This window comes from Simochromis diagramma, unplaced genomic scaffold (genome assembly GCF_900408965.1).
Source record: "Simochromis diagramma unplaced genomic scaffold, fSimDia1.1 OVJJ01000421.1, whole genome shotgun sequence".
In the NCBI taxonomy this organism is placed as follows: Eukaryota; Metazoa; Chordata; class Actinopteri; order Cichliformes; family Cichlidae; genus Simochromis; species Simochromis diagramma.
This window is the reverse complement of record NW_024387250.1, coordinates 4,835,336-4,849,408: the sequence shown is the minus strand read 5'-3', so window position 1 is coordinate 4,849,408 and position 14,073 is coordinate 4,835,336. Positions and strand designations below refer to the sequence as shown.

General features: G+C 38.3%; 1 protein-coding gene across 5 annotated transcripts in view; it reads right to left on the bottom strand.

Annotated features, from left to right (window-relative positions):
- zgc:171482 (zinc finger protein) overlaps positions 1-14,073 on the bottom strand; it is a 67,133-nt gene that overhangs the window by 41,459 nt on the left and 11,601 nt on the right. For 4 of the 5 annotated variants that reach the window (XR_005691519.1, XR_005691520.1, XM_040001474.1 and 1 more), the window contains exons 2-3: positions 9,044-9,160; positions 1,760-1,852 (exon numbers count right to left, since the gene is read on the bottom strand). Coding sequence is in view for 3 of the 5 variants with exons in the window: in XM_040001474.1 (XP_039857408.1) it covers positions 1,760-1,852; positions 9,044-9,154 (204 nt within the window). In the remaining 2 variants the exon portion in view is untranslated. The remainder of the gene's footprint in view (positions 1-1,759; positions 1,853-9,043; positions 9,161-14,073) is intronic. The other variant, XM_040001477.1, reaches the window with a different exon arrangement.

Genomic DNA, 14,073 nt, shown 5'->3' with positions numbered 1-14,073 from the left:
CCAAAACCTCCTTGTGGTTCCAGTTTGCTTTCTACTTTTCCGTTTCACTAGTGCACCAGTATTTGCAGACAAGCTGGAGTCTACTAATGCAAATCGGCAAGTAACAAAAGCAATCACAGGGAGGTTTTTTTTGCGTGTGCAGCAAGCTTTGTGAAACCGATTTTACTAAACAACAGTCAGCAATCTCTAGCAACCACTTGCCAGTCCCTAGAGACCGGTGGTTGCCACGGAGTCGCTGCTCAGTCGCTGTCGCTGCTCAGTCTTTCATCTTTCATTAAAAACCAAATCATAGTTAGTTTTTCTTAATTTCACTTTCCTTTTCAAAATATTGTCACACAGCTATTTCTGACACGTGTGTAGAAAGTAGGCAATATTTATAAAAAAAATAAACAGGAGCTGGCCTTTATTTTTGTTGTAGTCTTTTGCCTATAAACTTCTTCAACCTTCTGACAGTTTAGATAACAGATCCTAAAGAGTGTATTTGAAATCTCATAGTTTTGGATTGATCTACTGATCTACATTTGATCCAAAAGAATGCTTCTTAAAATTTAAACGTATGCTATCATTGGGAAAAGAAAGACTGCATAGAAGGATAAAGGAAAAATGATCATGGCTCATGTGAAGGTAAACAGTAGGGGAACAAACCAGTCCATGGACCAAATAACGTAAGTCTGTCGAGAAGCATAGTTTAAACACCACCACTTGGTTGCTCAAGCTCTAGGGCTTGAAACTGTTAACCCAGGTCTGTTTTTACGTTTTAGTCTCGCTGGATTTATTTTCTGAAAACTTTAGAGACTTTCACCCTCTTCACCTCTCCCTCTCTCTCTCTCTCTCTCTCTGGAATTGCTAGATTTGTCAGTTAGTTTTAAAACCTTTATTTTTCCACCAGCTGTGTCCTCACAGTGTGCACGGTATGTGATTTTAGTGTTCGAGTGTATATTTTATGCCACATGGGACGAGCCAGATAATTGGGACACACAATGTAATATTGTAAATCTTCCTTTACACAATAGTCAATTACACACACACACACACACACACACACACACACACACACACACACACACACACACACACACACACACACACACACACACACACACACAAATTAATCATTACCAAAATAGCAGTTATACTTAATGTTTGAAGCCCAACAATTCAATGTAGGGTACAAATGCCATCTCAGCATTTGCCACAGTTACAGAATGGGGCTCTAGAAACAGGGACACAATGGCTTTCCGACTGCACATGCACACGGACAGACACACAAACATTGGTAATGCACTGACCTCCTTTGCTATGGCCTGCAATAGTCAGATACAGAGCTGCTTGGCGCTGTCTGCCTTCACTAAATGTGACCAGAAGCAGGCATAACCTCTCTTGGGAGAATTATAGCCCACAACTGCATACAAGAGATCAAACATTCCCATGAGCGCTTGGACACAATGGTTAAGGATGAAAGTGGACGAGCCTAGCAAAGGATTAGACTAAAGCTAATCAAAAACTTAGGTTTTTGTCATACACATGTGATAAAGGACATTCAAAATAAATGCCTTTATTCATACTAGAGTTTCCATTTAACTGCAATGCAGAAAATTCTTTCGATTTATTTAGTTCATCAGTAAATATTTAATACATTTTTACATACATGTAAAAAGTTTGGAGTGATAATATACATTTTAGGTTTATATTTTATATATTTGCACAGAGGTAGATACACACACACACAGACACATGCAAACAGTGAGTGGAAGCATACTGGATTATCTGGCCTCAGTCTTTTGGAAGGTGGTCCTCCATCTTCAGGATGAAGCATGTAGAACAGACGTACCTTGTTGGCATGTTTCTTGCTCTGGCAGAGAGAGAAAGAGAGAAACAGAGGGTCAACTAGGAAGTGAGTTTTTTTTTTTTATCAACTGTGCCAAGTGGAAAAAAAATCAATGACTGTCACTCTATCTTAGCAACTCCCAGCAAGCTTTTAGCTTTCTTTCAGCTGATGATGCTAGTAAACATTTTGCTCCTGGCCAGGTGACTAATGGACTGGGCCTGCCTTAGCTTTGTGGATCCCTGACTAAGATGTGGAGAAGTGTGTTAGTGGTAGAGGACTGAAGACTCTTTGCTTGATCTGCACACATTGAACACTGTAAAGTGCTAAATGTTGGAAGTGAGGAAAGACTTTTATATCGGAGAGGAGAAATCACATGCTAATATTTAGCGATAGGTACAACTCCACCGTGTGGCAACATGAAATGACAAGCTTTATACTTTGATATACTCCTTTTGACAGGCTATCCATATCCACCTCAATTGCAACCCAGTATCGTGTGTACTAGACAAGCCAGTCCACTGTGGCCATTTCACGCTTTGCCTCTTGAAAACATAAAATTGACACACGCAGAAGTTGCATGACCAGCAGAGGGCGATAGTGAGGGAAAATACGTGTGAAGTACATTCCAGGGTCCTTAATCACCAGACACGGTTAAGCTAGACAGCTAATATATACTTACATGTAAATATGTTAATAATGTCTGTTTAAATGCTTTTCCGTGATTATTTTCATCTTGGCTTGAAATAAAATCTCTCTCTCTGCTGTTACCACATCTCACTGCAACTTCTGCATGTGTGTACATTTCATGTTTTGGAGAGGCAAAGCATGAAATGGACACTGTAGGCCGACATGTCCATTACACGATTTGCATGACAAATGTGTTCAGAAGAACTTTCAGACCCTAATGATGGTTATAAAAAAAGAAAAGAAAAGTGGGTCACAGTGGGTGGGAAAATTCATGAAACCTGGTAACCTCAGATGTAATTAAAAACTTCTTGGAGATATCTAAATGTTGATACTGAGTCACCGTCATAGTCTCTCAGGGCAAAGGTAAATCAATCTTGTGCAACAGACACCATGTAGTAAAGATTTGCATTGTTTATTCAACACATGATATACAGCAACATGATCCTACATGATTCAACATCCTAAAAACTCTAAGTGGTGCAAATTTTATTTATATGTCATCCACCTGACCTATGGAGTTAGGGTTGTGGCCATGTTGACCAACAGACCAACCAGGGGGATTACTAAGTGGGTGGTGGGTACTGGCCACCCCCCAAAATTTGTTGAAGAAGCAGCAGCTAAACGTGGGATGCACAAAAAGGAGTGAAGAGGCTGAAGCTAACGCCACAAAACGGGCAAAACATTTTCCATTTATCTATGTAGTGCAGCGAGCACCGTCAGGGTAATAACGTAGTAACGAAGCGCTGTGAGGAGTTAGTTTCTAGACGTTTGTTGACATCCCGTGTTCGCACTTGCTGTGCGGTCGGTTGCAATGTTAGATCGCACGACTGGTAAGGGAATAAGCTTGAAAATGGTTTATCTTTTCATTCTTTCCCCACCTGGAAGCAACATGAGGCAGCTCATGTATCGGATGTTACCAAAAGAAGGCGTCTAGTCTGGATAGCAGCTGTGAGACGAGCTGATATCCAGTTCTCTTCCATCTCCAAATATCTTTTGGTGCTCCAGACGTTTTCATTCAGGTAAGTTCTAAATAAGTTCATATCACTCTTTATAGCCTATTAGTTTTATTTTCGATGCACTCTGAGGTCATAGCAAATTAGAACAAGCATCCTAATGAGTGATTTTGCAGAACTACGTTCTATTTATAGAGTTGCTAATTATTTGGCATTATTGCAGGCAAACCAGCCTATGAAATGGATGAAACACATCGTGACTGGGTTCCAGCGCTACACAAGGGGCACTCCGAAATCCCTGCTTCAAACATACTATCTTGAAATGCCTATGTCCATCTGTATTGTCTATAACCCCAACATGCACCATGGTGCAAGGACATGATCACTGCTGCTTGCAGCGTTCATTTTCTTGTATTTCCTTCTGTTCTGCTCTAAACAAGGCGCACTCCAAAACAATTCAATTTGCTCTTCTTACTTTATTGTGTTAACCTGAATATAAAATACTGTAGGAGGCAATCATTCTCTCCTAAAACACTATTCATCGAAGGTTCTTTTACTTTTTTTATTTGATTTACTTGTATTTTTTTCAATAAGCAGTGAATTAGTTTACACAAATCAAACTGTGCTAACACAAGGACAGTAATCAATCAAGCTACGTACTGCACTCCTGCTGTCAAAGCTTCACTAGCATAAACATGAATAAACACAACAAGAGCAAAGAAACTGTAAACAGGTATTTAACAACCCTAGAAAAACAAATTATTACATGATACGTACGACATTTTAGCCAATGTTCAGCCATGAGGAGGTTATAATTCAAAATATGCTTGTCATGTAACCATTTCAAATGACAGTAAAAGCCATTTCAGTTGAAAGAAACCTTTCATTTCAAGGCTTTTGCTGTGGAAATTTGCAGGAATATGCAGCACACACGCTCCCCATCATTATCTGAGACTCACCTCTTAATTGACTGTAGATTTTACTGCTGCGCTTGACTATTTTGTTCTGGTTACTAATATGTTATTCTCACTACACCTAAGCTTGTGTTTCTTTGTCTGCATTTATTACTGTACTTAAGGGTATAACCAATATAAGCTATAATAAGCCAGAGTGGTGTTTACATGAAAGGACAGCGAGCCGTCCTTGAAGCTGCTAACTGTCACTTTAATGCGGGACAATGAAAATCCCCCGAAACACTGCAGGGTAAAGATTACAGAGTGTGTATGTGTTTTGACAATGCTATCTTGGTTGACACTGCTATCTTCCTCCATACACATAATTTTACTGCCATACTCTGGCTTTCATTCCTTCCTACTATATAACGTATATCATTATCTATAAATTCTAGAGCTGCCATTATTTTTTCAGTGTTGACACGATCAGAAAGATTACACCTTTACTACTCCATATGCAGCAAACACAGATTGTTCAACCAAGTGCAGGCACATAAGTAAAGACGGTGATAATGAAATGCGTCAAGAACAAAAAATGGGGAATTTTTGGATTAATGAGAGATTAATGTGATTAGATCAAAGCAAAAAATATTTGTCAAATGCTTTTATCTGCCAAACTTTTCTATATGACATCATATCCATATGATATGAAAGTAAATGACAAGGCATTGTAGTTGATGCTCCAGTGCTTTGATTGGATTCTTGGCCCTGAGGAGAAGAACCCGACCACGAACTCACGTCTCTTCACTTGTCAGACTACTGTTGATGCATTTTGTCAGTGCCTGTGTGTGTCTTGTGTTCATAGGTGTATAAATGGTCATGTAGTTGATGGCTTTGGGATATGGGCTAAAAGCAGGACCTCATGTCACCATGGTTACCCTGCACTGACCCTCCGTGCTCGCCCTTCTCTAATGGACTATCCATGTCTCTCTGTGTTGTCTTCCCCTGTTTCTCTGAGTGTAAAATCAAGTTGGAGGAGATAGACAGGGCTGGAGACAGCTACATAAAAATGTCTCCCACAAAGGCATTTAGAGCTGTGTTATGGCCAGGAGTGACATGGGCAGAAATCAGCCCCAAGATTGAAACCACTAAAGTAAACATAGTTGCAGAGAAGCACTGTGCCACCAGAACACTTAAAAACCTTCCTACCACTCTGGAAAAACTAATTGAAATGGTTTATGGAAGATGATAAGCCCCAGATGTTGATCCAGCCTCCAAACTCTACAGATCCTAATCTGGGCTGAGAACACTTGTGATGTGCCTGAACAAGCCTAATTGATGGAGGCCCATTCTGCAACTAACTGTGCCAGTGCCAGACAGCAAAGGACATTCCCAGGTCTTATATTCATGTCCTGATATGTCAGAGATGCTTTGGCCATTCCATGGTTGAACTTGCAATGTTAGGCATGGCACAGTTATATATGTGTAGTGATGGGAATTACGGCGTTACAAGTAGTGGCGTTACAAGTAGTGGCGTTACTAACGGCGTTACTTTTTTCAGTAACGAGTAATCTAACTAATTACGATTCCTAGCGTTACAACGCCGTTACCGTTACTAACAAGAAAATGCGATCGCGTTACTTTTTTTCAACAAACAGACGGTTGAAGCTGTGTTCAGCTTACCGCATCTTATATCAGTTGCACGGAAGTAGCTGTCTACGTAAGTAATCTGGGCGCTACAGCTTTAAGCAGCTGCGCGTGCTCCCGCGGACGGTAATCACGATCACTTTTTGGCACAACACCTGGAGCTCAGGGGGCAAAACAATCGCATGAGTGCTGCTGTTTGACTGAGGAAGATTAAAGTAGTCGCGGTAAGCCAATCACATGACCACTTCAAGATGACAAGGCAACAAGGTGATATATACCAGTTTTTTAAATTGTGTTGATAGGCCACGTAAAACCATGGTGTAGATGATAAACAATATATATGCGGCGTTTTTTCCTCAACAGTTTCGTCTCGTCTTCGTCTCGATTTTAAAATTGTAAAATTTATATTTGCATTTAAAGTTATGAAATACGATTCAATAAACGTGTTTGTGATTGTTAAAAAATATAACTTTTACTACTCGGATTTTATGTTTTTTGTCTGATTTCAGATCATCTGCGTTAAGGCAGTATGTCAAAATGAAAACATAACTGTAAATTCAGAAACGTGAGGTTGTGCTGAAAAGAATGATACCAAACAAGGCAAAGTAAATAGTTTTTAGAGGTAAAATGTGGAGGGAAAATCAAAAATGGTTAAAAATGGCCAATTATACCCTGGAGCCAGGAGGGTTAAACATTTTTTTTTAAAGTAAAGTAATAGTTACTTTTCAAGTAATTAATTACTTTTAGAATCTTGTAACTCAGTTACTAACTCAGTTACTGTTTTGAAGAAGTAACTAGTAACTATAATTAATTACTTTTTCAAAGTAAATTGCCCAACACTGTATATGTGTAAGCAAAAGAATCTTGAATCTGTGAATCTTTGAAAAGTGTTTTGAATCACATGTAGGACATCTCAAAATGGAAAGCAGTATTGATTGGCTCACAATTAGAGAAGTGTCTCATCAAACAGTGAATAAAGCCATCACACATACACTGTCTTATGCTACGGAAGAATAAAAATGTGCCAAGATAATGCTAGAGTTGTCTCTATTCAAATCCAATAAAAAGGACATACTTGTCAGTGTCAGTGGCAGCTGATGGAAATTTCCCCTCTGCCACACACAAAGCGGAGGGGAAAAGGCTATGAAAAAGAATGAAACCAAGAAAAAGACCATGATGGCTGGTGCTGGTGATGGAGGAGCATGTGGTCAAAAAAAAGTAGGCAGACATGCAAAAGACACTGCAATGTGAAAAAAAGTGGAAGGGGAACTGAGAAAAGGAGGCTTACTTAAAGGGACTTAATGAAGTGCTTAAATATATCTTTCTTATAACCTTTACAATCAAATGCTTAAGTGTGTGACAAATGAAACTGAAGATAAAAGAAGAGCTAGTGCAATGGCCCTCAATGCCTTAACACACAAAGCAAAGTTAAAACCTTTCATATAAGGTGCTAAAACCTAAAGCACTCAAACACTGGCAACTTAAGTAAAGGCAGGTCAATACTGATTGATGTGCCAGATTCTTACCAAGTGAAACTGACATTTCTAGTCTGAGACCAGACCTGGTCATCTGGTCATGTGTTAATCGCTATGTTTATGTTGTTGAACTGACAGGCCCTGGGAAGATAAAGTAGAAGTACCTGTACAAGAGTGGAGGGCACTTTGATATTTTGGCATTGCAGCAGAGGGTGAAGACTGAGAACAGACGTGTTACGCGTGTCAAGATAGAGTTGCTATTAATTAAAGGAAGGGCTGAAGGAAATGAGCATCTCAGGATAGACGCTCAAGAAGGTGAGGAATTCACTTATTGATGCAGCAGACAGAACCACTGACTGTGACTGAAACAAAGGGGCACATGCTGGGCTTATAGTTGACAGACAGGTCACACACCTGGGTTTGTTCAGCCTTTGGTTTTAACCTTCGATAAAGCGCTGGAACATAATGCATTTGATGGTCCTATTGACCAACAGCAACACCCCTAATTGGCTAAAGACAGCCTGATATTGACCTGGATTTTGTTCATTAGTTAAGTCCATTTTCATTAGTCCAAGCTGAAGCAACTACCTGAAGTTCAACAATTTAATACATATAAATGATCTCAACTCAAAAGAGGATGCATGAATTATTTAAGTGAGACATTTAGGGATGTTTGAAGAACAACTGTGGGACTTCTGACATTTTTTTTTCCTTTGGTCGGAAATGAGAAATTATTTTTGTTTTTGAAATGTGCTCCTAGTAAATTTGCCCATCTTTGCCCTCAATCTGATTAGAATATAACATTCAAAATATTCCTGCTTGCAAATGATTTGTTTCCTTGTCTCCTTGATCTGCTAACCTCTACAGAGACCTTTTGGAACTGATGAAATGCAATGACTCAGCTTGCCTATTCATCTGCTCTACTCAAGGCTGTGTGTTTTTGTCAGGCTCGGGAGGGACAGAAATAGATTACTGACAAGTGAATGACGTACTGTAGGTGCACATCTATGCAGAAACCTACCGTACACACCATCATCGCCCTTGCTTTAGTCTGCCTAGATAAGGGCCTCACCCTCATTAGTCTGCTTGTTAATCCCAATTGTATCTTGTAATTAAGTACGACTTTAATGCAGTACACTCACGCAAGCACACATTCACATGCACAAACACACACATTTAGATTCTAGTTAAATAATGCAAGGGCTGAATGGCCATCCAATAAATTACTCTGAGAGAGTCTGCTGAAAGCTATACTACATTAAAATAAAAACTGTGTGTGCACATTTGTTGTTGTGCAAGTAACTAGCATTACAGTGCTGCATTAATACTATGTTTAATGGATGAGCACTATTTTGAACGCCACAAGCAGAAATTGGTACAAATAAGGCATTTGCAAAATGTACCACGCAGGAATCTGCCTAAAAATGCAGTAAATGTTGCAACATTTTGGCTTGCTTTATGCATAAGAACCTTTGTGTCTTCTTCAGTTGTTGAACACATGTTTATTCTGGAATAATATGAGAAAATACCTCAGAAACTGAGCAGAGGAGATGGACTCACCTCATAGTGAGCGGTGCGCTGGGACTCGGAGATGAGCTGGGCATTGCAGATGTTACAATAGCTCTCTGTGAACAAGCCTCCATCCACAACGCCCGCAGACTTCATCTTCATCTGAGACTACAAAAACACACACACACATACACACCCAAACATATGCAAATATGAATATGATTAAAATGCAGGACGGAATAAAATGTCAGTGAACCTTACTGTGTGTGTTTGAGATGCATGAGCATGCAAATATCTCAATTTAGAAATCGTTTTTCCTTCAGAATGACAGATTCATTATGACAGTGCAGCCTAAAATATGTTGATCCTCTCTGTCAGAACATCTTCTCATGGATTTTGGCTCTAGACTTGGAAACAATGGCCTGAGGCTCTTGCGCGAGTTTTCTGCATTTTACTTAGTAATAAACTTTTAAAAAAATATTCAGTGAGCTCTAACATGATGTTGAGAGCAAAAGCTTACTTAGATATGGTTTTATTGATGACAGACACAGCAGGAAAAACAGAATTGGTTCCTGACTTTTTTAAATATCAAAAGTGCAAATACTCAAAAACAAGAATGTGATTTACTAAAGTGATTTACTTTTGCCCTAATCTTAACAAATTCCTAATTTGAGGTATATTTTATTGTAATTGAATAAATCAAACCTGGTAATAAAACCAGTAATGTAAGTTTTTCCTTCAAATCTGGATCAGAAGATTTAAATTTTTAAATCCAAGCCTCACCATGCTGGCTCAGCTATCACAGTTATCTCAGCGTTTAAGGTTGATAACCTCATACATGTTTTCCATGTAATGTCAGAATTTACTGGGAGCATTTTAAAGGACTCTTAAAATTACTTACAGTATTTTAGAGACAAAATATAACCATATATAACAGACCATAAAAATACAGTGTTGTTGTTCATTTTCTGATATCATATGTGTTTACTGTTATTAGTTTTATTACAATAACTATAACTCTGCACTGTTTTCTTTAGAAATTAAACACCATAGTATGGATTTGTTTGCATATAGTTAGTGGACATTTATGCAAAAAAAAAAAAAAAAAAAACACACCAAAAAAACAAGAAGAAACCTTTTTGACTACCTTCTGCTTTTATTTTTATTAGCATTACAGGCCAGACAAATGAGAATGTGATGACTTCAGAAATAATGAAGCACAAATGTCTGCTTCTTTGCACAAATGTGAACAGGGAAAAGTACAAATGAGTCACGACTTTATTTTAGACATTAATGAGCTTGTGACATCATAGATGTATTCTTAAAATGTGCGCATTAATTTACCCCAAATCATTTGGGCAGAATTTTTACTCTGGGTGAAGTTTTTTTTTATTAATATCCCGATCATATTGTGAACCAACCTCAGTGAGAGTTTGCATGGTTCAGTAAAATTCCTTACAGTACACAGTTTTGCTACCTTTTAATTAGACACCCAACCTAAGTACATAACACTTATGGTACTTAATAATAGGGTAATAATCATTAAGCTTGGCTTCTAATGACTGGTTTACGATAGATATTTGGAACCATGCTTTCTTTTTATTCTCGTGCTTGTGTTTCTACTGCCTTTGCCACAGACATGAGCTAAATTAACGCGCTTAGACTGCTAAACTTAGATTTTACTATATTCATCTTAGTCTGCTTTGTGCCATTTAGAAAGTGCAACTTGTGGAGGTGTTCTTGTAAAAATGAACCAGGTAAAAAATTTCAGCTGTGCCAACCATAATAAGCAGTAGTGTATGTAATGGAAATGCTGTAAGCAACTGAAACTCCCAGGAAGTTTTGAACACTGGAAGGAAAGTAATAATGTTGTAAGGCAGAGAGAGGGTTTAACATCTCTGTGAACCTGTTTCCAGTAACATTTCCCTGTGAGAAAAGGTGTGTTTATACCTGGTGAGCGCTGGGAACCACTTAAACCATAGAAACATGAGCATCCTACTGGGAGTGATGGCTCGAAGCCTAGTACAGTGCTTTGCTTATATACAGAGTACAATAATAGAAACAGCTTAATGATCTGCTCTGGGGTCTTATGTTCAATTTTCTATTCTCTTCATTATGTGCGCCCTATAGGCACTGCTCTGACATGTTAAGAGTGAGTAACTGGTCTGTAGGGAATAGTGAACAAACCAAAGCCATTAAAACCGTCTGAGGTCTTTTCGCAAAGGAAGTGGCAGGTCGGAGGGCTTGTAGAGGCAAAGTCTTTCACAGCTACGAAGTACAAGGATCCTGCCGAGGTCAGCTCTGGTAATTTTGAAAGAATAGGGCCTTTTGTCTATCTTGAGAATTACAACATTTGTGATGAGATCAGACAAAATGTACTCCACGTGTCAGCAGGGAAAATGAATTGGTATTCTTTGTTTCACACCTAGTGTTTAATTCCATTTAGCCAATATGTTTGCACAATGCTCCACACACACACACACACACACACACACACACACACACACACACACACACAGACACAGAGTTAGTGGTAATTACTCCTGTCTGTTCATCTTGTCTGTTTAGTGCACCCTGGACCTTCCAATTAACTGCAGACACGCTGTATGGACATTTCTTTCATTATCTAATTGAAGCTGCAGTGAGACCCACATAATGCACGTTAAAATGAAAAGGCACTGCATTTGATTTACAGTAACAGAATTTACTATCATCTTTACTTGTGTTCAGTAAGTTATACATGCTTGAGAGGCACAATATTCAATCTCATATGCCACAGATGACAAGCTGTAAACTTGTTTTGTCTGGAGGCCTAGATGCATTATTACCTCCACAACGTGAAGTGTCCTATGAGGCATGATGGAACAGATATATCTTGGAAACTGACACATTAAATTTGCAGCAGAATTTGCAACCTCCTATAAATTTGTGACAGGAAAAGACCTTGCACTGCCAGCCTGGACGTCAGCCAGGCGGAAACGAGTCTATCTTTTAATCTTTAGGCTAATTAAAAATGATTGTGACTGCAGAAATATCCTTATCTTCCTAATATCTCAATTACCTCTGAATATTACATGCAAGATGGGGGATGTAGACTAATTAATAGAGGCAATCTGTTAGCAAGATTAATAGAATGGCAGACCCAATGAAGCGAAAAGATGGAGAGACAGATAGTGGGATACCTAATTGAAGATGGAAGAAAAGAGGAAAAAAAAGGTTGGGGAGGCAGCAGGAGGGTTAAATAGATGCGCTCTTCCTGCTTTAGTATCAATTTGAACCACAGGGCATGTATTATATATTTAGTATTTAGTATCAGTGGAAAGCTTACCTTCAGCTCATCTTTTGATTTTGTCTTGTTAGATTAATTTAGAACCTTTTTTTTCACTTGGATGCATGCAGAAGTCATTGCAGACGACGTGATCACTTGTGACAAAATAAAGAGAGTTTTTAAATAGAAGGGGAGTGGGAGTGAAGCTGTTGTATAGTCAAGCCCAGAAAAGCTATTTTCTTAATGAGCTACTTCTTAGTAATAAAACCGTTTGGTAACTAAAATAGTGTGAACACATGGATTTCCTGCCAAACTTGCAAACTTGGGGAAGTTCATTAATAGACTCTTACGTCAAAGAACTGATCCATGACATATATTTTGGTGTGTGACGAATGGTATGAATTATTGCTGCAACCCAATTAATTCATACAGTCATTAAGGACTTAACTGTTCTCAACTTGTATGTGCATGAGCCAATAACACTTACAAAAGCAATAACAATTGCAATATAATTCGTAATTCACTTTTAAGTATTTCAATTTTGACTTAAAAATGCACAGTAACATTATAATTTTGTCGTTTTTAATCAATATTGTTTAAAAGAGCCAATCTAGAATGGGTGGAGGTGATTCTACATTGGCCACTAACTCTGCATCAGCAGGAAAAGGGGAAAGTGTGGTGGTAATTTCTGGCAGCACCAGCACAGCAAAACAAAATTCCTGGGCCAAAGCTTGAACTACTGATCGGTAGCTATCAGAAGGGCTACCACAAGAAACTGGACAAGGATTAGAAGAGGCAGCTCAAAGATTTCATCCACTGTGATTTTCTTCTGACAGAATTTGTAAAAAGAGAAGTGGCTGATGCACTGGACTGTACAGAGTCAGCAGAGAAGTAATGTGTTCTGTTGATATAGGAAGACTGATTAAGAACTAGACTTAACCTCTGGTGAGAGTTAACAAATTGTGCATGTTTAATAAAAATGGCACACACAGTCTGCCCAGCTCACAATTCCCAGCATGCTGTAGCTGAAGGAGAGCAACTGTTGTACTGCCAAAACTTTCCATATAGAGCTTGCATTTTAGAGTTTTCTCTCCTTGAATTGACATGAACAGACAGAAATGCAATTTAGAAAGTAATTATTTGGCTTACACTTGCACCAAAAGGTTGTTGATAGTGCATACAGTTTCAGTGATAACTTAAATGAAACATGTCATTTTTTAGACTTGCTCCTGAAAAAGTGTTATTAGTGACAGAATCACATCAGCTAAATGCCACCATATCAGCAAAAAGGGTATATTAGGGCTCATAAAGGACTCGTTGTACTAATCATTATGCTTCAGTTCACCTCATTGTTGCAAACTTAACTCATTTAGTGGCTTTTCATAGACTTGCAGTGACTTTGTCCAATAAATAAATAAATAAAGTGTTGAGAATTCTGCAACAGTACTGTTTCACAGTCATTTTACTTATTAAACCAAAATTCAATATATAACCCTAATTCCAAAAAAGTTTGGAGACTGCAAAATATAAATAAAAACAAAATAAAATGATTTCAGAATGACAATGTTACTCTAGTTTGTATTTACAATAGAACCCTGAAAAATATAGAAATAAGAAAAAGATAAAGTAATTTTAATTCAATGGCTGTAACACATTTAAAAAAAAATTGGGATGGGAGCAACAAAAGGCTGTACATTTGATAACACCAATAATTGTCCTTTTAGAAGTCTACCTATTCACAATCTACCTGTTCTGTCCTCCAAGTATAAAGTCATGCTACTTCACAGGAAATGTATTTGAAATGTATTATTTC